This window comes from Eptesicus fuscus, chromosome 11, assembly GCF_027574615.1.
Source record: "Eptesicus fuscus isolate TK198812 chromosome 11, DD_ASM_mEF_20220401, whole genome shotgun sequence".
In the NCBI taxonomy this organism is placed as follows: Eukaryota; Metazoa; Chordata; class Mammalia; order Chiroptera; family Vespertilionidae; genus Eptesicus; species Eptesicus fuscus.
The window spans coordinates 83739447-83762973 of record NC_072483.1 but is presented as its reverse complement, the minus strand read 5'-3'; the positions used below and the strand labels follow the sequence as shown (position 1 = coordinate 83762973).

General features: G+C 40.5%; 1 protein-coding gene across 6 annotated transcripts; it reads right to left on the bottom strand.

The window, feature by feature from the left end:
- Window positions 1-756: 756 nt before the first annotated feature.
- On the bottom strand, window positions 757-22592 carry ICA1L (islet cell autoantigen 1 like). Of its 6 annotated transcripts, none has more exons than XM_008146452.3 (13): window positions 22519-22536; window positions 20445-20499; window positions 16513-16695; window positions 15961-16033; window positions 14581-14704; window positions 12894-13092; window positions 10815-10940; window positions 9343-9441; window positions 8318-8403; window positions 6456-6499; window positions 4600-4842; window positions 3128-3217; window positions 760-1336 (listed from the first exon to the last, which is right to left on the bottom strand). In XM_008146452.3, exons 3-13 carry the CDS (start codon window positions 16672-16674, stop codon window positions 1221-1223), a joined length of 1362 nt encoding a protein of 453 aa, XP_008144674.2. In that variant the 5' UTR covers window positions 16675-16695; window positions 20445-20499; window positions 22519-22536; the 3' UTR covers window positions 760-1220. The 6 variants fall into 6 exon arrangements, with proteins under 6 accessions (XP_054579111.1, XP_008144674.2, XP_054579109.1 ...); XM_054723134.1 differs by lacking the exon at window positions 22519-22536 and adding an exon at window positions 22121-22272; XM_054723136.1 differs by lacking the exons at window positions 20445-20499; window positions 22519-22536 and adding an exon at window positions 22121-22272 and having other exon boundaries at window positions 757-1285.
- Window positions 22593-23527: the final 935 nt, after the last annotated feature.

The window sequence follows — 23527 nt, the reverse complement described above, 5'->3', positions numbered from 1 at the left end:
TGGAGATGCAACGGTCTGGATGACAAAAATAACACACTTGGGGAACGGCCCCCAAACCAACGGGTCGGAAGGAAAAAGAGCAGGAAACTGAGTGATTGGTGTGTGTGTACAGCGGCTATGTGTTCATTAGCTGCCACTCACTTCAGTGAAATACCCTTCCCTCTAGTACTCAGGTTCAAATCCCCCTGAGGATAACAGGTTTCCTTAGCCATCAGAGAGAGCCTCAGACGATGCCGCTCAAATGGAAAAGCGGAAGGATAAGACACTCCCTTATGGATCAGCTTTCTGTTATTCCGGCAGGAACTACTCTGTGGTAAAAACATGTCAAGAAATATGTAAACATGCAAATAGGTATGAGGATAGGGTGTTTAGGATGTCTCCCTCCTTCAGACAGAAGTTTCAGGAACACCGTTGTTGGTTGCCTGGGGAGTGTCCGCCCCTCCTTCTCAGGAGGAATGTGAACACTGCCCATTACATCAGCAATGTGTCTGGACACTCTTGTGGTTGATGGCATGGAGAGAGATTTTCCTGTTTCTACAGTGGATGGACTTAGCAAGTAAGTCATCCTGCTACTCCCCCATGAAAACTCGATAATGCATTGAGGGGTGTCCATGATTTTCTACGAAGGAAGAAGTTTACGTAATATTACATTTTAGTCTCTAAGTGGAGAAAACAAGCACCAAGTTTCTCTGTGAATCTAAAGCGAGTTGAGTTCTCAAGTCTTACCCTACCTTTCTAACTAAAGACAAAACTGGCCTGGTTCTAGTGCTGTTTTCCATAACAGAGAAGTTATTATCCTCGCCACTGTTTTATTTAAAATCCAGCCCTACACCACAACCCAATTTACTTGCTGTCTGTTATCCACATAAAGAATTCTCACAGCAGCAAAGCAGCTTGAATAAAAGGCTCTCCAGAGAAAGAAGCCCAACCCCTTACGGAAGAATTCTTCCCAGCTGTTCTTTCAAAATAAACTTCTAAATCTATTTCAAACTAAGTAGTTTCTAATATTTTCCACATATTATCAACAGCTGCAAATCCAAGATATTAAAGAGACAAGTGTATTCAAATGTGGCCCTTACCATCTGTCTAAAGCTGGCTGACAAGGGTTATATTCACAAGCAATGCTTTTGTGAATGGATTCAATATGAACTCCTCTCCACAAAGGCAACATGTGGAGAAACTGATGTCTCAAGGACTCCAAAGTGGCATCGGAACTCCAGTCAAGCATTAAGAAGTTCATCATCCGAGTGTCCAATGGCATCTGGGTTTGAAAGCGGATCCATGTCTGCAAATAGGTTGAACCAGGCTGACATGCCTTGGTTTCCATTGTTGGGAGCTATTAAAAACACACACATGTTAGCGAGTCTCAGGTTTTTGAAATCACATTATTGTACCACTTTCATTATTTTAAAGTAGATGCTCCTTTTGAATAAAAAAAAATTTAAGGCAACTGATAAGAATAAACTATCAATTACATTTTCTAAGGATAATTTTGACAAACTAATGCAGAGAGCTATTCTTTGCTGAGGCTCTGATGTCTAAGTGACTGCCTGCTGCTCTGAGAAAAGGCCTGGTTAGAAGTGCAAAGGCAGCTTTAGTCAAGTTTTCTGTGGTAAGTTTGCACGGTGACAGATGATTGCTACAATTAGTGGGGTGATCACATTGTAAGGTATAAAAATGTCAAATAACTATATTGTACACCTGAAACTAATATTACCCAAAATTAAAATTTTAATTGAAAATTTGCACACACAAAAAGAATGAATACCTGAATTTAATCACGTGGAACCCTCACTGAAATGGAAATAAGAAGCATTCCAGTAAAAACAAAAAAGAGTAGAACAGAGGGACTGTATTCTATTAAAAAGCCCACATCCAAACATTTTTGAAAAGCTGTGTAACTGTTTCAGATTAAACAGGTTAGAGACAAGTGACGTGGCCAACGAATACAACACATAACCCTGGACTTGCTCTACCAGAGAGGGAGGTGCTACAAAGGCCATTACTGGGCCATCTCACCAAACTGGAACACAACATGGCAGATTATAGAAGAGTATTATCTTAATATAAAGTTCCCAAAGTTTATATCATACTTGGTTTGTGCAAAACAATATACCTGTCCTTAGGAAACACAAATACAAGTATTTACAGGTAAATGGTCATGATGTATGTAACTTATCCTCAATTGGTTCAGGAATAAATAACCCAGAGAGGCCTCCATAAAGCGAATGGGGTAAAGCACTAACAATGGGCGAATCTGAGTAATGGGTATACATGTGTACTTTGTGGTATTTTCATTTATGCAACTTCTAAATCTATTTCAAACTAAGTAGTTTCTAATATTTTCCACATATTATCAACAGCTGCAAATCCAAGATATTAAAGAGACAAGTGTATTCAAATGTGGCCCTTACCATCTGTCTAAAGCTGGCTGACAAGGGTTATATTCACAAGCAATGCTTTTGTGAATGGATTCAATATGAACTCCTCTCCACAAAGGCAACATGTGGAGAAACTGATGTCTCAAGGCCTCCGAAGTGGCATCGGAACTCCAGTCAAGCATTCAGGTTCCACACAGGCTGGTGGAACCGCGTGAGTAGAGGAGTTCTCAACGCTTGAAATTCTTTCCAATTAAAAAAGCTTTAAGAAATCAACATCAGTGACTAAGATTAATATGTATCTAAAATTCTGCAAGACAGAATGTGTCTGTTTTCTATGTATACCCATATGGTAATTATAACACGGGTAAGCTCTGCAGACACCAATATGTAAGTACGCAATACGTTAGCAATTACTATGTACCAGGCCCTATGCTAGTGAGCGCCTTGTCAACAGGCATCCTGTAATCAAAGAGCATCTTCTGTCCCCAGGGGTATTATCCATTATCAACGAACCTTCACACAACAAAGAAAAGATTACAGAACTTAGTTTACCATGGCAAGATCACAAATTTCTATTCAGTTATTTCTACGATGAGTGGTATTCAGGTACAGCTTTCATTATAAGTTATAAAGTATTATTTTACTAATTTATATTTATAAAATATTTTTCTGGATACATTTTCTAAATTTATCTGAATTCAACTAATTGTTAATATGATAGCAGAGACTATAAGTAAATAACTTACCTTTTGTTGATTTCTTTGGACTCTGTGAAGGCACTGGCTGACTATCAGTGTGTGAGAGAGGAGGTTCGAATTCCCCTCTGGAGGCCCAGCCTGGGGGGAGCGAAGGAAAGAGTTATCCATTGCTAGTCAAATAGGAAGTAGCATCCGAAAAACAAGAAAAGGTAAAAATATCTAATAAGTCCTCCAGTCTTCATACCAGGGTAAGATTCTACAGTATAAGAGGCATAAAACACTTAGAATTTATCTGCAGTTATATATTTTATTCAAATAATATGTTTAGTCCCAGCTAGATTTAGATTAGACTTCCTTACATTTTTCAAAGTGCTTTTGAAATAGAGTCACGTGCTACATAATGACAATTTGGTCACTGACAGACCCCATGTACCACAGTGGTCCCATCTACACTAATAAAAGAGTAAGATGCAAATTGACCATAACTTTGTGATGCCCACCAGCCAATCAGGAGTGAGTATGCAAATTAATCCAACAAAGATGGTGGGTTACTTTGCATACGCAGGCGTTCCGCACTGCCCCAGTTGCTCCAGGCCTCTGGGCAGCATGGGAAGGTGGAAAGGCGGCTCCGGGCCAGAGCAAAGGCGGTGCCGGCATCCAGGGGAAGGAAAGGCCCATTCTTGCACAAATCTTCATGTATCGAGCCTCTAGTAACATTATAATGGAGCTGAAAGATTCATATTGTCTGCTTCTTGGAGAGAGAACTGGAGGATGTATGGAGGATGGACGAGGGTTTGGGAGATCTGTGAGGAGGACTGTTAGCAGAATCCCAGGAAGCCAAATGAGCCTCTAAGGGGCGCTGGTAGCGGAGGCAGAGAGGACAGTGGGAAATTTAAGACATGTTTCAGAAAGAGAACAGACAGGACTTAGCAACCAATATATATGGAAGTGGGGAGCAAAGTGACCCCCAAGGTGCTGGGTTGGACACAGGCTGGTGGAACCGCGTGAGTAGAGGAATTCTCAACATATAAACAAAGCAGGTGACTCTTTCCTCAGGAAAACCCTGCCCCCAGCTCTCTGCTGCAGTCCCCACGCCGCAGGCTTGCCCGCAAGGCTGCCACAGAGCCAGCCTCCAGAGCTGTGAACCCACAGAAAGCACGCACACCAAGCTTTGAAGAAACCACCTGCCTGCCCTTGGCAAGGGTGACTTAGCAGGCCAAGAGTTTCAGACAAGACCCTGGTTTTCCATGTAGAGAAGATACCTGGGAAAGTCAGTGACGGAAATGTGGGGCTGGTGGCAGGGGCAGGAAAGAAAGCAGCCCCTGTTTCACTCTTGTGGATAGACTCCAGTGGTGGGGTATTTGTTACTGTTCCAGCTGACTGTGTGACTGCAGATTCTACCTAGTAGTACTGAAGCTAACTAAAATCAATCTTATGGACTTTAGCATCCACGTGCAGAATGGTTTGTTTCACAAAGATAAAATAAGTCATGGGTGTCCAGATGTGTCAGAGACACTTACTGTTGGAGGCTCCAGCAGCATGAAGGCCAAGGTCGAAGAGGTGGGAAGGAAGGAATCGTTGGGGGTGAGCAAGAGGCTCGGACCCCACGGAAGGCTCCTGGAATGTGAGGCTCCCAAAGGCAGTCTGGCATTCTTGAGTGAATTCACTAGAACTTGAAGAAGCAGGACTTAGGAGGTTGTTCAGAAATGAGAACTCCTTCTCAAAATCATCTTCCAGTGGATCTCCAGGTAAATCTTTTGCAACTGTTGAATGACAATAAAAACAGAATGGCTTTTTTCTTTTTGAAGGAAAGAGAGTAGGATGTAGGGAAAGCCAAATTTGTTTCATTGCTCTCATATTTTATTAACATAATTTTAATAAACTGATAGGAAGCTTATATAAAAATTATTTCTAATTACATCAAAATGACCACATTTCACAATGCATATATAACAGTTATGCATATCTACATGTAAAATAATTAACCAACCACCTATGTAAGACAGACTACAGGAGATGCAAGGAGAAATACAGATTAATATTAGGAGACTTTAAATATATCACTCAGTAAAAAATAGTCCAAGAGGAGAAAAGATCTAAATAGCATTAGCAATAAAGGTAGTTGTTTTGAATATATATAAACCCTAATAGAAACTATACCTTCTTCTCAAGCACACATTGAAAGTCACAAAAATTAATTATACTAAGGTGCAAAAATCAGTGACTTTCTTAAAGTAGAAATATTACAAACAACATGCTCTGATTACAATGCAATAAAATAAAATCATTTTAAAAGTGAAACCAAAAAACTAAAAGGCTCTTCCACCTATAAATTTTAATACGTTCTATTAACTCTTGGTTCCAAGTGGAATGGAATTTCTGAAAAATAATGATAAAGAAGACATCTTATATAACAGGGTGGGGCAAAAGTAGGTTTACAGTTGTTCATGTGGAAAATAATACAATAATTAATAAATAATGACAAGAATAAAACTTTGTTTTACATACTCACAACTGTAAACCTACTTTTGCCATACCCTGTATAATCCATGGGATACTTAAATAGCAATTAACGGAAGAAAAATCCTGACCCTAAACACCTTTATTAAATAAAAAAGAAAAAGAGGGTTTTCCAGCATGACAGTGAGGAGGCCTATAGACCTGCACACCAGTTTTTAAATAACTGGTGGGAATTATCTTTAAGATAACTATTTAAAATTCTCTAGAACTTGTTCCAAAAACACACATCAAATGAAGAAAAATTTATTCAAAAAAATCAATTAAAATTCAGAACGAGTGAGAGACTGGCTCATGGGTCTACACTCCATCACCGAGCCACGCTGGCTGGGCAGCATATTAACTATTAATTAACAATACTGTATTATTGTTACCTGTGGCTAAGAGGGTAAATCTTAAATGTTCTTACCCCCAAAATAAATATGGTAACTATGAGAGCTGATAGATGTGTTGCCCAATCTTATGATAATAATTTTGCGATATCTATATAATCATTACAGTATACACCTTAAACTTACACAGTATTACAACTCAAAAAGCTAGAAAAAAATAAAGCTAACTCAAAAGCATTTGTACGCAAGAGATTTGTAACGTGACTTAAGGGGAGAGGCTTCCACACACTGGGTGAATGAGGTGAAGGGATTGAGAAGCACAAATTGGTTACAGAACAGGCCCGAGATGTCAAGTCCAGCATAGGGAGAATAGTCAATAATACACAGTGAATAATACCGCGTTAACTACATACGTGTAGTCGATAACATCGTGCTTTACTTGTCAGTTTTTAAAAAAAAATCTGTGACAAACTGTTTTGACATTTAAAATGTGATCGTTTCACATTTTAATGAATTTACCATCTTACCTGATTCACTTCTCAAGCTCACTTCCTCATCTGACAAAACTAACCTAAAGTAAAAACCAAAAAATGTAAAGATTTTGGTTAAAATACATTTGGGACTCATATTCCACAGTTTTACATGGGTGTGTGTGTGTGTGTGTGTGTGTGTGTATGTGTGTGTGTGTGTGTTGTTTTGTTTTCAATTTTAAACTGGTTGTCCCGTAAATCTCTTAAAATCGGTCTCAGACAAATCCTGTTTCTCTATATCCACACAGACTGTGAATATAACCTTTCACCCCTTATTCATTCCGTAAACATTTACTGAGTATTAACAAAGCGCCGGGCACATGTTCAGCACTGCAGGCACTATGCTAGTGCTATATTAGAGAAAACATTTGTCACCAAAGCCATGGAGTATAAAGTTTAGCTTTCAAGCACTGAAGGGTTTTTACTCAACAACACTTGGGAACTAAAGAGAGGGAACAAAAAACTGTAGAAAAAAATGGAGTACTCCAATTTGAACAACAAAGCAATGGTTGCAAAATAACACATTTGCCTAAAATATTGTCAATCCATGCCAACTTTGAATATTTATATCATCTATCTGGTGTAAAACTAAAAAACTGAGACAAAGATGCCCAGCCTGTGTGACTTGGTTGAGCATCGTCCCATGAACCAGGAGGTAACCGGTTGGATTCCCAGTCAGGGCACATACAAGAATCAACCAACGAATGCATGAATAAGTGGAACAACAAAGTGATGTTTCTCTCTCTCTGTATCTCTTTCTCTCGCTCTCTCAAGTCAATTTTAAAAAGTAGGAAAGTATGAAACTAAGAAATTGCTCACAGATTTAGTCATTATTTCTGGAATATAGCCTGTTTTTAGTAAGTTTTTAAGGTTATTTAAAAAGCAATACAGTATTTAATTGCAAATATCAAAATAAGCCTACAGAGCAAATACATACTCGTGACTTAGAAGGAAATTTCCAGTCTACATACATGGCTTTTTAAGCAAGTTGGTTGGGAGAGAAAGTGAAGTGCTTTGGAATCTGTTAACTCAAAAAGGAGGCTCTCATAAGCTGAAGATACTACATGAGGAGATTTGGATGAAAATTTCATGAAATGTGATAATAGAAAAAATTTACTAAGTTAATATATCTAAATATGTATGATTTAACATATGATTTGAAATCTCAATGCAGAAGTAAAGTTTAATTTATAACTATACATTTGGTTATTTCATCTACATCCTAATATGTTTATAAATTCAAGTTAGCCAAAAAATTTGTTTCCCCACAGAGAAAAGAGGGAAATGCTTATATTACAGATCCCCTTCCACTCAAAGAAAATGGTTTATAATTGTTTGGGCCTTATTTCTGGGTTCCTCATTATACTCAGTGCAATCTGGTTAAAATGGGAAGTGAGGAGCAGCTCTGAAAGGAAAACAGAGAAGGTGTAATGGCAGGGAGATGGGCAACACGAGGGGGTGCACAGCCCGGCCTCCATGGCCAGGATCCAGGCCCAGGCCCAGCTGTGTGTGAGGGTTGATTTTCAATAGCTTCTGTCCTCAGAGCTGCTGGCACCTGTCCCTGCCTTTTGCAAGCTGCCCCTTCTGGGAGTCACTGGGTGGAGACTCTTATTCAAGGCTCAGTCTCCTCCCAAACTATAGAGCTTGGCATTATCCGCCCAATCTGTTCTGTACTGCTGTCTTTGACTTTGCCCTCCATGTTAAAAATGAGAGGAAAAAATAAGGCTTCAAAACCAATTTTTAATGTTCATTGGAGAAATGACGTAGAAATGAGTATTTGGTGAGCCAGAGAAGAAACAACTCCCAGCACACCAGGTGTCCAGGGCTTCCATGATCGATATGTGACTTTGCCTGCTTACCTGCTGAGGGTTTCAGTGAGTGGACTGCTTTCTACGTGTTCTTCTTTGTGGTCTCCCTCAAGCTTGCTCGAAGTGTCTTGTAGCTGCTAAGGATAAGAGATCCCATGTTAAGTAGGTGAAGAGAGTCTGTTCCTCTTGTTGTGCAAAGAAAATGAGAATAAACATTCTAAAGAACGATTAAAATAGAACGAAAAACAAAAACATGAATTCAGAGGTATCGGACTGCAAGATGTTATGTCAGAACGTGACTTAAAAAATCCATACCCAGCCCCAGGAATATACACTTGCAACATGTGAATCCATCACAGATACCATGATGTCTAGCTTGAGCAGAACTACCAACAACATTTTCAAGCTCCACTGAAAATAAGGCAGGAGGGTAAATTCGAAGGCGCTGAACCCTAGCCTACCAGGACGATTACCACAGGGTGGTAAGCCAGCTGCAAAGAGGGTGGACAGGAAGATATGCAAATCTCAAAAGTATTCTAATCACAGGCTGAGGGTACCCTTTGTCTGTAGGGGACACAGAAAGAGCTGATCTAATGCAGTAGTCTCCTCAGCCGCCATCACACATCTATAATGACCCAACGGGCATACGTTTTCTACCATGAATCACATCTAAGATATGAGTGTGAAAATAAAGCAAGAAATGTTTTCTTTAACCTATAAAACTGTCAGATCAGTCCATCCGGTCATTTTTTTGAACCATCCTCTTAAGTTTTTACTTTCCATAACCTTTTATCTCTTTTGCATTTTATTTTTCTTTTCACATTCTCCCTCTTTTTATTACCTCCTGCTATTATGTTGAGCCAACCAGCAATATCCCAAGCATTTTTTTTTTTTATGTTGCTGATACATTTGGAATCAGGGAAGTGCAGAAAAATGACTTGGCTGAAGGAGTGTAAAAAATTGTTTCCCAATGTTTTGTAAATTTGAAATTAGGCTTAGCAAAAAAAAATAATTTCCATGTTATTACCCAAATAAAGTGTAACATACCTAACAAAAGAACCTGGAAAGAAATGTACCTTGAGGGCCACGAAGTCATATGGATGTAAGCCAACGTAGGCCCCGTGGATTTGGGACATCACTCGGGCTGTTTTCTCCCAGAATCCCAGCAGCGTTCTCTGCAGAGAGAGAAAAGGCGACATCTCAGTGCTGCTTCCTCTCCATGCCTGTTTCCGTGCCGTTTTTCCTCATTAGTGCAGCAGATGAACAGTTGCCAGATGATAGGCAGAAACTGAAACCCATTTCCAGGTTTGGGGAACCAGGAAGCGCAGTACATAGTAATTCTGGGTAAGAATTGGCTGTTTCTGCATGTGTGTGTGCTGGCTGTGTACAGCGCTGGAGTGTACATGAGGGCCAGCAGAGAGTAAGTGCAGCCAAGAGAATGAAACCGGAGGGTTAGAACACCTTCAGAGGAAGCCAAAGGAAATTATAAAAGCACAAAGACACCGTATTTGTATTAGGGGTACATGTAGATTTTTATGAGAAATCTTGGAGAAAGATCATCTGTACCACTAGATTTGGTCTTTCATTTAGGGTTCAAGAAAAACGTGCCCCAAAAATGTGTCCTCCAGACAACACAAGCAATAGACCCATTTCCTTGCTGCTTTAAGGTTCCCGTTCAGAGTGAGGGGGTGAATGGAGAGAATAAAGGAGAACTGAACTGGCAGCTGCTGTGATTCAGGCGTGAGGCCACACACTGCCTGCCACACACGTTTATTTTCCAGTGCATCCTTTCTGATTCTTGAATTCCACAGTGCTGAAGTGACTTAGGCAGAGTCCCTAGAAGCAGCAGCGAATGCCCATCTCCTTTCGTTTGTTCTTCTTTTTTATGTAAATGCAGCTTATGCTCTTATTTTGCCATTTACAAATTCCTGTTAAAAGCAGTAACTGCTACTTATTAATATCTATCTTATTCATTGTATGCTGTTTATGTGTGATTTGGGTTAGTCATATAAGCACAAGCGAGACTTTTGAGGTTACAGTGATGTGAATGGCAACCCTGGCAGAATAAAAAGAACACACAACCTAGAATTAGAGAACGTAGGTTTTTAAGCCCAAATTTTCCATTCCCTTTAATTCTCATAGGTCTCACTTTCCTCATCCATACAATGACAGAACATTTAAAAAATTGGGGAGGGGGGCACAGCATCTTTGCTTCCAATGAAATGGTATGTAGAAGTTCAAAGTGGAGTGAGTAGCTGAAACCCTGCCTCCTCAGCGTGCCCTCCCCTGCCCAGGCCCGGCTCTAGGTCTCTCTGTCTCTCCTAGGACACTGAAGAGAATCATGTGCAGCTACTGAGTAGGCGATCCCTAACGAAGGTCCTTTCCCGTCTGGAATCCTATGATTTTCTGACTGCCATAGCCTCCATGCGTCAATTTTAGCAAAGGAATCCGATAATTATATATTTCGTTACATCCTTTGGAATGACGTAAAAAGGAATCGCACCACTCATCCTTACTGCAAGGGCATGCTGACCGTGGCGGTGGGTACCTGGTAGGTAGTGAGTGAATGGGAGAGCATATTGCAGCGGCTAGCTCCAAGTAGGTCCACTTTCTGACAAACATCCATCTTTAACTTGTCAAAAGAAGCTTTGCTATTTCTCACTTGGATCTGGACCTGAAACCACAAAAATGTTCATTATGATTACTGATAATACAGATTATAAATATTCCATAAAGTATCATGGTACATATTTTCAGATGCATGAAATTATAATAAAGAAAACAAATTCATTTGCCTATATTTTTATTTCATGATTAATGGTCAAGATTTTGGCTATTTTTCGTAGTTATGTGAGATTCTTTCCAGACATCTTTATGTTGAGAAAGTATGCAATGGTAGATGGAAAGTATATAGTTAAGAAGAAAGAACAGATTCCAAATAAAAAGTAACATCTAAAATTAATGATGGGTAATATTTAGGTAAGAATAGAAGAATAAATGGAAAGGGGACATCAACTATTGAGAACCATTAATAATAGTTCTAAGTCATGAAGATATATTTACACATTTAAATACATTCCTATTATATTTCTATACATAAGTTGAGTCATATGTCACCAGTAGTGTGAATACTCAACTTTTAAATATACTCATTCATTCAACAAATGTGTATAAGACAGCTGTTATGTGCCATGCTCTGTGCTGGCACTGGGATATTGTGGCGAACAAAACAGAGTTCATCCCCACCATCCCTGAGTGGGAAGCACAGGAAAAAAAGGAAATAAAAAGTGACGATAATCTCAAACTGTGAAGATAACAGAAAAATACACAGAAATGGGTGACTGCTTTTTAAAAATATATATATTTTCATTGATTTCAGAGAGGAAGGGAGTAGGGGAGAGAGAGAGAGAAGCATCAATAAGAGAGAATCATTGATTGGCTGCCTCCTGCCTGCCCCCACTGGAGATCAAGCCTGCAACCTGGGCATGAACCCTTGACTGGAATCAAACCTGGGACCCTTCAGTCCGCAGGCCAACGCTCTATCCACTGAGCACACCAGCCAGGGCTTGGTGACAACTTTTGATAAGATCAGGCCCAGGGACAAGAGTCCTGGGTGTGGGAGGTGGGTGAGGAGCTTACGTTTGCCGAACAGGAAGGAACAGAGTAGAACATATTCCTTGCTGGAGCATAAAAAGTAGAAGTTCAAGATGTGGCTGCAGAGGGTCCAAGGATCAGACTGTGCAGGGCTACTGGGGTCCAGATAAGAGGTTTGGATTGTATTCTTTTGTTTGTTTGTTTGTTTGGTTGGTTGGTTGTTTAAATTGAGGTGAAAGTCACATAACATAACACCTAACCATTTAAAAATTTACAACTAAGTGACATTAATGCATTCACAATGTTGTGAAACCCCTGCCTTGGACTGTATTCTAATTGTCAAGTATTATAAAGGGAATAGAATTACAGGTTGCCGTGGCCTGAGGCCCTGTGTCCACCCACTTCCCAGATCTGTTGGGCGTAATCAATGAGGCAAACCACTTATACCTGCTGGTCTAGAAACAAGGCTTCAGCAATAGTGAATATGATTTTTACTATAGGTACTCCAAATATCTATGAAATGAAGGAGTGAATGAATTTTATTAATCGTGTATGGTAAATTTAGGCAATACAATTTGTAATAAGGAATGTACTCAGAAAAACATATGTCTATACATAGGTAGTTGCTTTAAAAGTTTGTGGTCAAACTATGTATTGTGGCAGAATGAAAAATGTGATCACTTTTCTTATAATTAATAATCATTTTTACCTGAATTTTTATATATTTTTCCTCATTAATAAACTATTTCCCTCCTGCAGAAAAAGCCCCAAAGTCCAGGTAAGCAATGTTTAAAGGGTAGTTAGATCTATTATGAGGGAAATAAATAAATTAATAGATAAGATCCACGGGTGGGAGATGCCACTCAAAGGGTAAAACAAAAAGGGCAAAACCTTTTGTACTTCAACCGAAGATCTCCAAGCAACCAAGAATTTACAATATACCATTTTGTCAAAAATAGCCTGATCTTACTAAGTTGTTCAGCAGAAGTTGAACAGGTTTGTGCCCCAGGAAAAGAAGGATGTGTTTTCATACTTTTCTGAACTTTTCCATTTGCTTTAAGGTGTCTGGGTCCAGCTCCTGGGACACGTCCTTCATCCACAGCAGAGCCCCTCTGTACTCCGTGCGTGCCTGCTCCATGCGGTTAATTGTCGTCAAGGTATCGGATATCGCCCTTTGACTGAATGTGGCTACTTCTTGCTTAAGACGAGACAGGGGAGTATACAGGGCCAATCTAATGGCAAAGGGGTGAGAATCAGAGGGTTGCGCACTCCATAAGCCAAACAAAGCAAAACCAAAGGTTTATAACAACCATAAAGCATATTTGCTGTCACGATGAGTCTGTCCATAGAAAATTATTAAGATGCCTAAAGGGCTTTAGAAAGCAAATAAGGATCACATAGCCAACTTGGAATTGCTAATAAAGATGTGTCCATAGCTTTCTCTTTCCTTATTTTAGAAAATATATCATTTTTGCAACATGTTGGGTGTTAATCCACATAGAAATAACCTCTCAAGTACATTTGCCATTTCTAAAAGAGTTTGTGGGTAAAAGAGATCCTGTATTTATAAAGGATTATCTTATAAACAGAAAACCTTTTAATTGACAAATTTAGGGAAAACCTGGGTGTGGAAAAGCAGGTAAATACTAGAAGAACTAATGAGGATCGGGTTGTTAGCAGCTGAGGATGAGGACAAAGAAACAAGGACTTAAGAAGCATAAGTTCAACCCGCCTCCTCTGGTCTGCTCTTGACCTTAGATAAAGTGTCGCATTGTATTGAGTGTCTCTTTGTCACATCCTTGAGGATGAACTTGGGCACTGATGTGGTGTTTCAGAATAAAACCACTTAAGTTGCATATGGTCATTGCAGGTCTGATAAGGCCTGTTTTTATTTTCTTTGAAAAGTGCAAAGATTTTGGCTGTCTTTAGTAATTGTTGGAGATCCTTTGCAGCACATATTTTTAAGACTAAAAACTGCAATATGATAAATGCAAAGTATATAATTAAGAAGAAGAAATTTCCTCTGCTTAAAAAGAAAAGTTTGAATGTATTCATAGATAGTATAGTACCCCAAAAAGTGAAAAATATATATCTATATCTATTTAAATTTTAGCTATGTGATGCCTCTGTTACATTAAACCCCTTAAGAAATTCAAATACAGGCCTAAAGTCAATTTCTAGGAATTATGCAACTGAGAATGTCAATTCGATATAATAAAAGGCTAATATGCAAATCGACCAAACAGCAGAATGACTGGTCACTGTGATGTGCACTGACCACCAGGGGGCAGATGCTCAATGCAGGAGCTGCCCCCTGGTGGTCAGTGCACTTCCACAGGGGGAGCGCCGCTCAGCCAGAAGCAGGGCTCACAGCTGGCGAGCGCAGCGGCGGTGGCAGGAGCCTCTCCCGCTCCATGGCAGCACTAAGGACATCCCCTGAGGGCTCCCGGACTGCGAGAGGGTGCAGGCTGGGCTGAGGACACCCCACCCCCCGCCCTGCGAGTGCACGAATTTCATGCACCAGGCCTCTAGTTTTTAAATAATTATTTAAAATACAAAATAAATAAGAGTTAGGCCTCAAAACAATTACATACTGTAATATATTTCTCTTTTAAACCTCGATTGGAATGATCAGTAACCTTTTCAACATGCACATTTAGGCACATACATCAAACTGTCACAGTGACTACAGATTTAAGGATGATGCAAAACCAGGGAACCTTTGCTTGGCTGATGAACAGAGTGCCTTGCCAGTGGCATCCATCAGTTTGCCAGCTTGCGTTGCATCTCGTTCTGCTTGAAACTTCAAAAAGAGCCCTAGTTCATTTTCTTCCTCTGATACAACTAGGGGGAAAATTACAGTATAGTTAATTGTTTCATTTTTATCATCTATTGAAAACACACACATCACTAAAATTCTCACAGAACTAATGATCTATGCATAAGAATTACTTGGGGGAAGAAGAAGACATTTTATTATTATTATTATTATTTTAAATATATTTTATTGATTCTTTACAGAGAGGAAGGGAGAGGGATAGAGAGTTAGAAACATCGATGAGAGAGAAACATCGATCAGCTGCCTCCTGCACACCTCCCACTGGGGATGTGCCCGCAACCAAGGTACATGCCCTTGACTGGAATCGAACCTGGGACCCTTGAGTCCGACGCTCTATCCACTGAGCCAAACTGGTCAGGGCAAGAAGACATTTTTAAAATGCAATTCCTGGCCTCCATGTCCAGAGATTCGGATTTTAGAGGTCTGGGGATCTGCTTTTTTTTTTTTTTTTTTTTTTTTTAATCAAGCACTCCAGCTGGTGGTGGTGTTTTTTTAAAAAATGTTTTTATTGATTTTTAGAAAGAGAGAGAGGAAGGGAGAAGGAGAGAGAAACATCGATAGGCTGGCTCCTGTATGTGCCCCAATTGGGGATCAAACCCGCATCTTGGGTATGAGCCCAACCAGGAATAGAACCAGCAACCTTTTGGTGCACAGGACAACGCTCAATCAGCTCAGCCCACCGGCCAGGGCCAGATGATTTTGATGCAGTGAATCCATGGAACTTGTTTTGGGAAAGATTGGTCTTTAGTAAAACATAAAAACAGAAACAACAAAATAAAATCACAAATGATGCATTATCAAATGTGCAGATATGCATTTTAGGACTTGACCATTTTTACGACAAGAGCAACTTGGTGTAGGGGTGGGGATGTAGACTTAACTGGAGTGAGTACCAGAGAAAGCGGAAGGACGGGAATGAAGACTGTGCATACAGTCAATGTGTCCAAATTTTCTGATAAGGGGCAGAGGAATGGGCATGGTAACTGCATGGGCGACTGATGGGGGGTGTCAAGAGAGAGAGTTTTTAAGTGATGGAAGCAAATCCGCTTAAGACTCTGAGCAGGAAAACGGAGCTCAGCCAAAATGAGTCTGTGTCGGAGAACTCTGGGACTTTAAGAACAGGTCCCTGTAAATATGTATATGTTGTCATAAGAAACTATTCCTAAAACAGTTCAAGAAACTATTTTTACATTAAACATTTCATTCAAATAAGTATTTCTATTACATTGGGATTACAGGATATATGTCTATGATTTCATACCATTGAGTCTTAGCTGGTATTTCTCAACTATCTTCATAAGTTCAGTGCATGTCTCTTGAATGGAGTGAAAAACCTTGGAGATATAAATTTTGTTAGGACAGTGTAGAGAACCATAAACAAGCACAAAGTATCTGTTATAAGCACTTCAAAAGCAGAACATTTTCTTGTAAGTATTATGTCTATTTTCCTGGACTTGGGATGTACTTCAGTTTGGGTTTTGTTTCTACATGAGATTTCCCTCATGATGTTTGGGGAAGAAATGGCGATACATACATGGGAGCTAATGGAAATTTCAAACTGTGGAGTTTGTCCTCCCCTCAGCTCCAAACTAAATAGCAACATGGCAAATCCAATGAAAACCGCATCCAGCATTGCCAACCACACACCAGAAGAGCAGAGATAACCTTAGAAAACGTTAACTCTGGCTTTTCTCCAGTATTGGTCTAAGCAAGAGAGGTCAGTGAATTTACCATCTGTAAATGATTTCTGTGTAGAATTTTCCACGTCACCCCTTTATTACTACAGTTGCTAATAGCTAACAGAAAAGTTTACCTCGAGTTTAGCATCCAATTCTGCGTCAGATGCCACCACGTGCTCATCCTCCTTTTTCCCTGTGGCTTTGATGAGGACCTGTTTAGTTTTCCAGTATTTCCTTTGCATTCTGCTCACTACTGACTGGTTAGCTTCTGCTCTAGGTTGCCCAAAGGAATCCATGGAGTGACTACAAGGAACAAACTAAAAGTAAAGGTATTTATCTATTTAATTTATCTTTGTTGTTGAAAGTATTACAAGTGTCCCTCATTTCCCCCCCATGACCCCCTCCACCCCGCTCCTGCCCTAAAATTAAAGGTCTTTTAAAAATATTTTCAATAATAAATACTTGTTAGCCAACTGTTAATCTAATTTTTAAAAAAGATGCTGAATAGAATATTAATGTTAACAGCTAAACATGCTAATGTTGGCTTTGTATGAGCTAAATAATTATAACTTGCACAAGGAACAGGCAAAAAGATTAATGATATGTAATCCCAGTTAGGTGACAAAAGTAATAAAACTGTTATGATTTTGCAGTAATAGCTGGAAATAATTCTATTTTATCTGACCAATTTTCTATTTGTTGACATTTATCAGTTTCTAATATTTCCTTTGTAATAATACTGCAGAATGAACTTGTACACACATCTTTGCATATCACTATCATTTCCTTAGGAAAACATCCTATAGTTATAACTATGTCAGAAGAATACACATTTTGTTTAAAAAAATTTTTTTTATTGATTTCAGATAGGAAGGGGAAGGGATAGAGAGAGAGAAACGTCAATGATGAGAGAGAATCATCCATGGGCTGCCTCCTGCACCCCCCTATTGGGGATTGAGCCCTGACTGGGACTTGAACTGTGACCTCCTGCTCCATAAGTAGATGCTCAACCCCTGAGCTACACCAGCCGGACAGAGAATTTATATTTAATAAATATTCTCAGATATGCAAAGATTCAAAATCACTTCTTTAAAAATCACTCAAAGAAATACTTTAGTATCCAAAAATAAAGATCTTAGGTACAGGGGACATCTCTTATAAAAAGAGATAGAGATGGAAATTGTAACCTGTAAGCTTAAAAATTAATGTTGAAGTGATTGTTCTGAACATGGTTAACATGACTATATAAGAAAAGGCACATGTGAAAAGTGTTCCTTAAGGAGAAGCAAAAAAAGAAATAATAAGAGTTTTTAAAGCCCAAATTATTCTGATAAATGGTGGGAAGTAGGACAAAGGGAGGTACTAAAGTATGTGACTCATTCATCATTTCCAAGGGAATCAATTGATACTAATGTATTCTTAATGTTGGTAAGGAAATAGAGGTCCACTTTCTTTTTTTAAAGTAATTATTAATTAAATAAAAATAGGATTTATTTATAAATTACTAGGAGCAAAACAAGAAAAACTAGCAAAAGCAGCTTGGGAAAAACAGAAATAAGGCAACATAAAAACAGTACAAACTAAGATGACAAAATAAGAACAATTATACTATTTAGTATGATAAATGCAAACTTCCTCTTAAAGACGAAGAACCTTAAATCATAGAAAACAAAATACTATATCCAACTGTATGCTATTTGGGATCCACCTAAAACAGCAAACAGTATTATGTTGTTATAATGCATTACACAGCATTAGACAGAGCAAGCAGCATTATACTGTTCTGACTCATAGTCTTGAGGGAAAACTTGCAGTTCATCTTTCCCCTTCAATTTCTCTCGCTTTTGATTGCCCTTGACTTGCTTTTGATTAGTTCCCAACTCCCCACCCCCCGCCCCAAGATTGTTATTAGCGTGAGGGTCAGTCCAACTGTATGACAAACTACTGACCTCTTCCTAAGTGGACTGCAGGCTTCAGCCCAATCAATTAAGAGAACAAAATCTAGGGATCTTCTATTCCCTACCTCGACTTCCATGCTGATGGAGCTCAGACAGTTTTCTCCTGGCCTCTTTCCACTCCCTCTCTATCTCCTTGGTGGGAAGAGTCACTTATCTGCCTGGGTTTGAGAGCAATAAACTTCAGCTTCCTTTTCCTCTTTGGAAGCTACCCTACCTGCAGCGCGCACACAGTCCCTGCAAGGGGAGGGCGTTAGCTGGGTGGGTAAATCGGCCAACAGTGAGATTTGCATATTTGTGTTTTTTTGACTGAGGGCAATGCTATATACGCTTGCCACTGGGCATAGGTTGAGCAGAAAACCAAATCTTGCTGGTTTGATATATCAGATGATAGAGGTTGTGGTTTTAACCTTGGTCAGGGCACATACAGCAATCAACCAATGAATGGAAAAATAAATGGCACAACAAAGCAATGTCTCTCTCTCTCTCTCTCTCTCTCTTAAAAAAAAAAAAAAAAAGTCTGGGATCAAACTGTCCCTCCTTTAAAATAAGCTTTATTTTCCCCGTTGAATATTTTAGAGAGCTATTGTCCCCTCAAATATTTTCAGCCATAATTTCTTCTTTTTATCTATTAGGTATTATTCTTTATATGTCTTAATGGCTCATTTTTATATGTTTCTTTGTGGTATATTTTGAATAGATTCCTCAGTACAATCTTCCAATTTATGAATTCTTTTCAACTCTGTTCAGTCTAGAATTGATCCCAGCTTTTGAGTTGTCTTTTTTTTTTTTTTAATTCAGTGACTTCCTTTTAAAAAAATTCTAAGATATCTAAATGATTCTTCTTCATATTCTCCTAATTTCTTATCCTTTTTAATGGCTTTTAGTCCATCATTTTCTCTTTGTACCCTAAATGTATAGAATTCTTAGACTTTTCCATAAAATTATTTTCATTTGGAGTGAATTATTGTTTCAAATTTTGATACTGTTGGCTAAATTTTGCAGGCTCATTATGAGTACAGATTAATTTTTTCCCTTTTTCTTCTCTGAGGTTATTCCTCCTTATCTAGTGGTTATGAGTCTTCTCTACTTCACCTTCGGGGGGTTCCACAGTGTATTATACTTACACTAGAGGCCTGATGCACAAATTCGTGCACGGGTGGGGTCCCTTGGCCTGGCCGGTGATTGGAGCCATCTTGCCCAGTCCAGCGGGAGGGACTGCAGGAGGTTGGCTGACTGCAGGAGGTTGGCTGTGGGAGTGCACTCACCACCAGGGGGCAGCTCCTGTATTGAGCGCCTGCCCCCTGGTGATCAGTATGCATCATAGTGACCGGTGGTAACAGTCGATTAGGCTTTTATATATATAGATGTTAGCGGCCCCGGTACACTGATATCTGAACCACTGCTTCTCTAATCAGCGAGTTGAAGGAACATTGCATGGGAAACATTTCATTTCCACTAGCCTGCCGGAACTGAACGCCCAGGTGCCAGGGCCCACTCTTCCAGGGAGAGCTCAGCCCACCCGCTGCAGCACCGCTCACCACTTTGTCTTTCTGTTTTGCTTCTGGTGCCTGTTTATTTTATTATCTCGCCAAGGCACATATTTTTGGGTTTGTTTTTTGAATAACTTTTATAAGTTTGGAGCAAACCTTACAATGTCATCTAAATAGAAATCTTCTTTATTTCTAAAAAGAGTACTGTTTGTTTTTTCACTTGAACACAGTCATCACATAGAAGACTTTCATTTCTGTCCTTTTACAATAGTTAAATTTTTAGCTATCTCCTGGCTTTAGAGTACAAATCTTTTTGTTGTTGTTGTTGTTTTGTTTTTTGTTAATCCTCGCCCGAGGATATTTTTCCATTGATTTTTAGAGAGAGTGGAAGAGAGAGGGAAAGACAGAGAGAGACCTCGATGTGAGAGAAACACATCGATTGGTTGTCTCCTGCGTGTGCCCCAACCAGGACCCAGGCCCGGGAGGAGCCTGCAACCGAGGTATGTGCCCTTGACTAGAATCAAACCTGGGACCCTTTGATCCTCAGGCTGATGCTCTATCCATTGAGCCAAACCAGCTAGGGCTAGAGTACAAATCTTAAAACAAATCAATACTCACTTTAGCGGCAGTTCTGTACTCACTTTACTTATAATATCCCATTTCTGTGACAACACTGAAAAGCAAGCAAAACAGACTGATGGTAATGTGCAAACTGAAGCACCGAAATCCCCTTGAGAAAAATAATCTGTGAAGACTTTTGACTAAATATAACATTACTGTTTAATGCAATTAGGAAAATACACTAGACAGGTTTGCTGTTTAATATTAATGCAGTATTCCTGATTACTCTGTCTCCCAAGCCATGAATTTTCTTATAAACACAATCAGCATTTCCTCAGAATCCGAGTTTGTTAATGACTCAACTTTGGGGTGGGGAGTGGAGAGGAATTGTTGTATAACAGTTATAATTGTTAAAAATGTTTACTTGATTGTCAAGACAGTTATATCTTTTTTATTTTGTCTTTCAATATTTTATTTATTATTACAATGCAACACTAGCAAGCCTTTATTCAAAGATGAGAGTCATTCATTCATTTGTTGTTAAATATATATTAAGTACTTACACTTTTATGTAGCAACTTTACTTATCTGAAAATTGACTAGAATTAGTAAGTTCATAAAAAGTCTGAGACATTAAAATAGCTATTACACAGACTATGTATTAAATCACATATATGTTACTTATAAGAAAGCTCCTATTCTCCTCTCCTGCCAACAATATCACACCTAATTAATAACAGAAATAGGATTAGAATTCAGGTATGCTGGCTACCATGAGTGGAATATTGAAGAAAAGCAGAGATTTTAATAACATGAGGCAAGGAAATGTCATTCCAAATATTGGCTAAAGAAGAGAAAGGTAGATTGATGATAGATTGTAGAGATCTCTAAACTCTAACAGATAATAAAGCTTCGGAAGCCAATAAAGGTTTTGTTTTGTTTGTTTTATATGTTTTTATTTATTTCAAAGAGAAGAAGGGAGAGGGAAAGAGAGAGAGAGAGAGAGAGATAGAAACATTGTTGAGAAACATCTATCAGCTGCTCCCTGCACACCCATTAGGGATCCGGCCCACAACCCAGGCATGTGACTGGGAATCCAATCCTTGACCTCCTGGTGTTCGGCATGACGTTCAACCAACTGATTCATAGGGGTTGGGCCCAATGAAGGTTTCTGAGTAGCAGAAAGACTAAACAGAAAGTTCAGAACCATCTTCCCATATTCTAGACATGGTCTAGTAAGAGACTGGCCCAGGCGCTGGGGTGGGGGCTCCATCCCCAGTGGGGGGCGTGCAGGAGATCAATAATTCTCTCTCTTCATTGATGTTTCTCTCTCTCCCTCTCCCTTCCTCTCTGAAATCAATAAAAATAGATTTTAAAAAAGAAAACAAAAGTCTGTCACACCTCATCTGTTGTTAGAAAATATTAATTTTATTGTTTTATAATAAATATTTGTAATAAAAATGTGGCTCCCTAGTTTTCCCACCAGGCTGTTTGCAGTTTTTGCACTTTGGACTGGCTGGTCTGTAAGCACTCATCTATCTCTAAAATTATAATGATTTGTCCAACAATTATAATTAGTTGTAATTAAAACAGTCTTCCACATAACTGTTTCAATGGCAAATGTACAGTAATTTTGCACTATTCAACAGATACAGACATTTCAAAGAATACTAGATGTGTTAGGCACAATTATCAAACGATTAAAAATTTGTCACCTAACCATATGTACATACCATGAGATGATTATTTTGCCAACAAATGTATAATTAAGTCCTACTAAAGGATGAGGCACCGGTGGCTACCATAAATATTCATGTGAAGATGATTAAAGTAGTATCACCTTACAGCACGTTGCCTAAGTCAGAACTAAATCAATCAGTACATGAATGTTTAGAGAAAACCGAAGGCCACGGGTAAACTTATCTTCCCAAGAAGCTATTTCACAGTGACCTACAGTTCATAACAGCTTTTTGGCTCTGTGCCTCCAGATCATCTCCTACATGAAAAATAATCCCACCGCCTCTACTGGCAAACCCGCGGCATTCGCAGGGTCGGTTGCCAGGATGGATTTTTCCCCCTCTCCATCTTTCTCCGAGCATCAGGTATCTGACCAATGACATCATTTGGGCACCTGACCAGAGGATCGGCGTTTCCACCGGCAGGATCCCTGCGGGTGGGCTGGGTTCAAGGCCTCGGGAAGAAGATCTGTGCGCGGCGCCCCCCGCCCCCGCCCCCCCCCCCCCAGCTCGTGCATCCGCTGTTCGCCGTAAACCGCTCATTCGCTTCTGTTTGGTTTGTGCCCATCGCTTGCCACTTAGTTTCTGAAGACGTGCCCGTGTCCAAACAATGACTTAACAAGGAGCACAGCAGAAGGAGGTCAGCAGGAAAGCGCCTGCCGGCTGCGAGCATTTGCCTCTAATGGGAGGCTCTCCACCTTAGAGAGAAATCACCCAAACCAGCCGCAGGCCCCGCGCGCGCTCGCGCGGGTGGACGCGCCGTTGGTCCGAGAGGACCCAGCGCCGTCAAACCCGCTCCCCGCGGGTTCTGCCCCGAGGAGATCGGACCAGGAGGGAGGGCCCAGGGGCCACGGACCCCGAGGGAACCGCCGAGGCCGGCGAGGCCCTGAGAGATGCCGTGCGTGCGGGGCGGGCGCCACTCGCGGCGTCTGCACCTTGGGGCGTCGCCATGGAAACCAAGGGTTTAGAGGCTGGGCCCCGGTGGTCCGCGGAGGGCGCGGCCGGTGCCGCCGGGGGTGACATGGAGCCAAGGGAGGCGCACTCACCGCCACGCAGGAGTCTGCTCGGGTCGCGCACGGCCCCCGTCCCCGCAGCCGCCGCCCGCGAACCCCGCGACGCCGCCCTGCCGCTCCCGCAGGCCGTGGCTCGTCCCCCCAGCACCCCCCGCCCCGCACCGCTGCGCGGAGGTGTCGGGCTCCGGTTGCGGGAGGCGGGAGATTTAAACCCGGCAGCCCGGCGCCCCCGCCGGTGCCCGCGTTCGCTCCCCCTCTCGCTCCCGCCGAACCCGACGGCCCCGCCTCGGGCTCTCAGCCGGTTCTTGGAGAAACTCAGGACCCCTCTCCGGACTCGTTACTGAACGAGTGAAATGACAAGTCAGAACCCGGCAGAGCGTCGGTGTAAGGA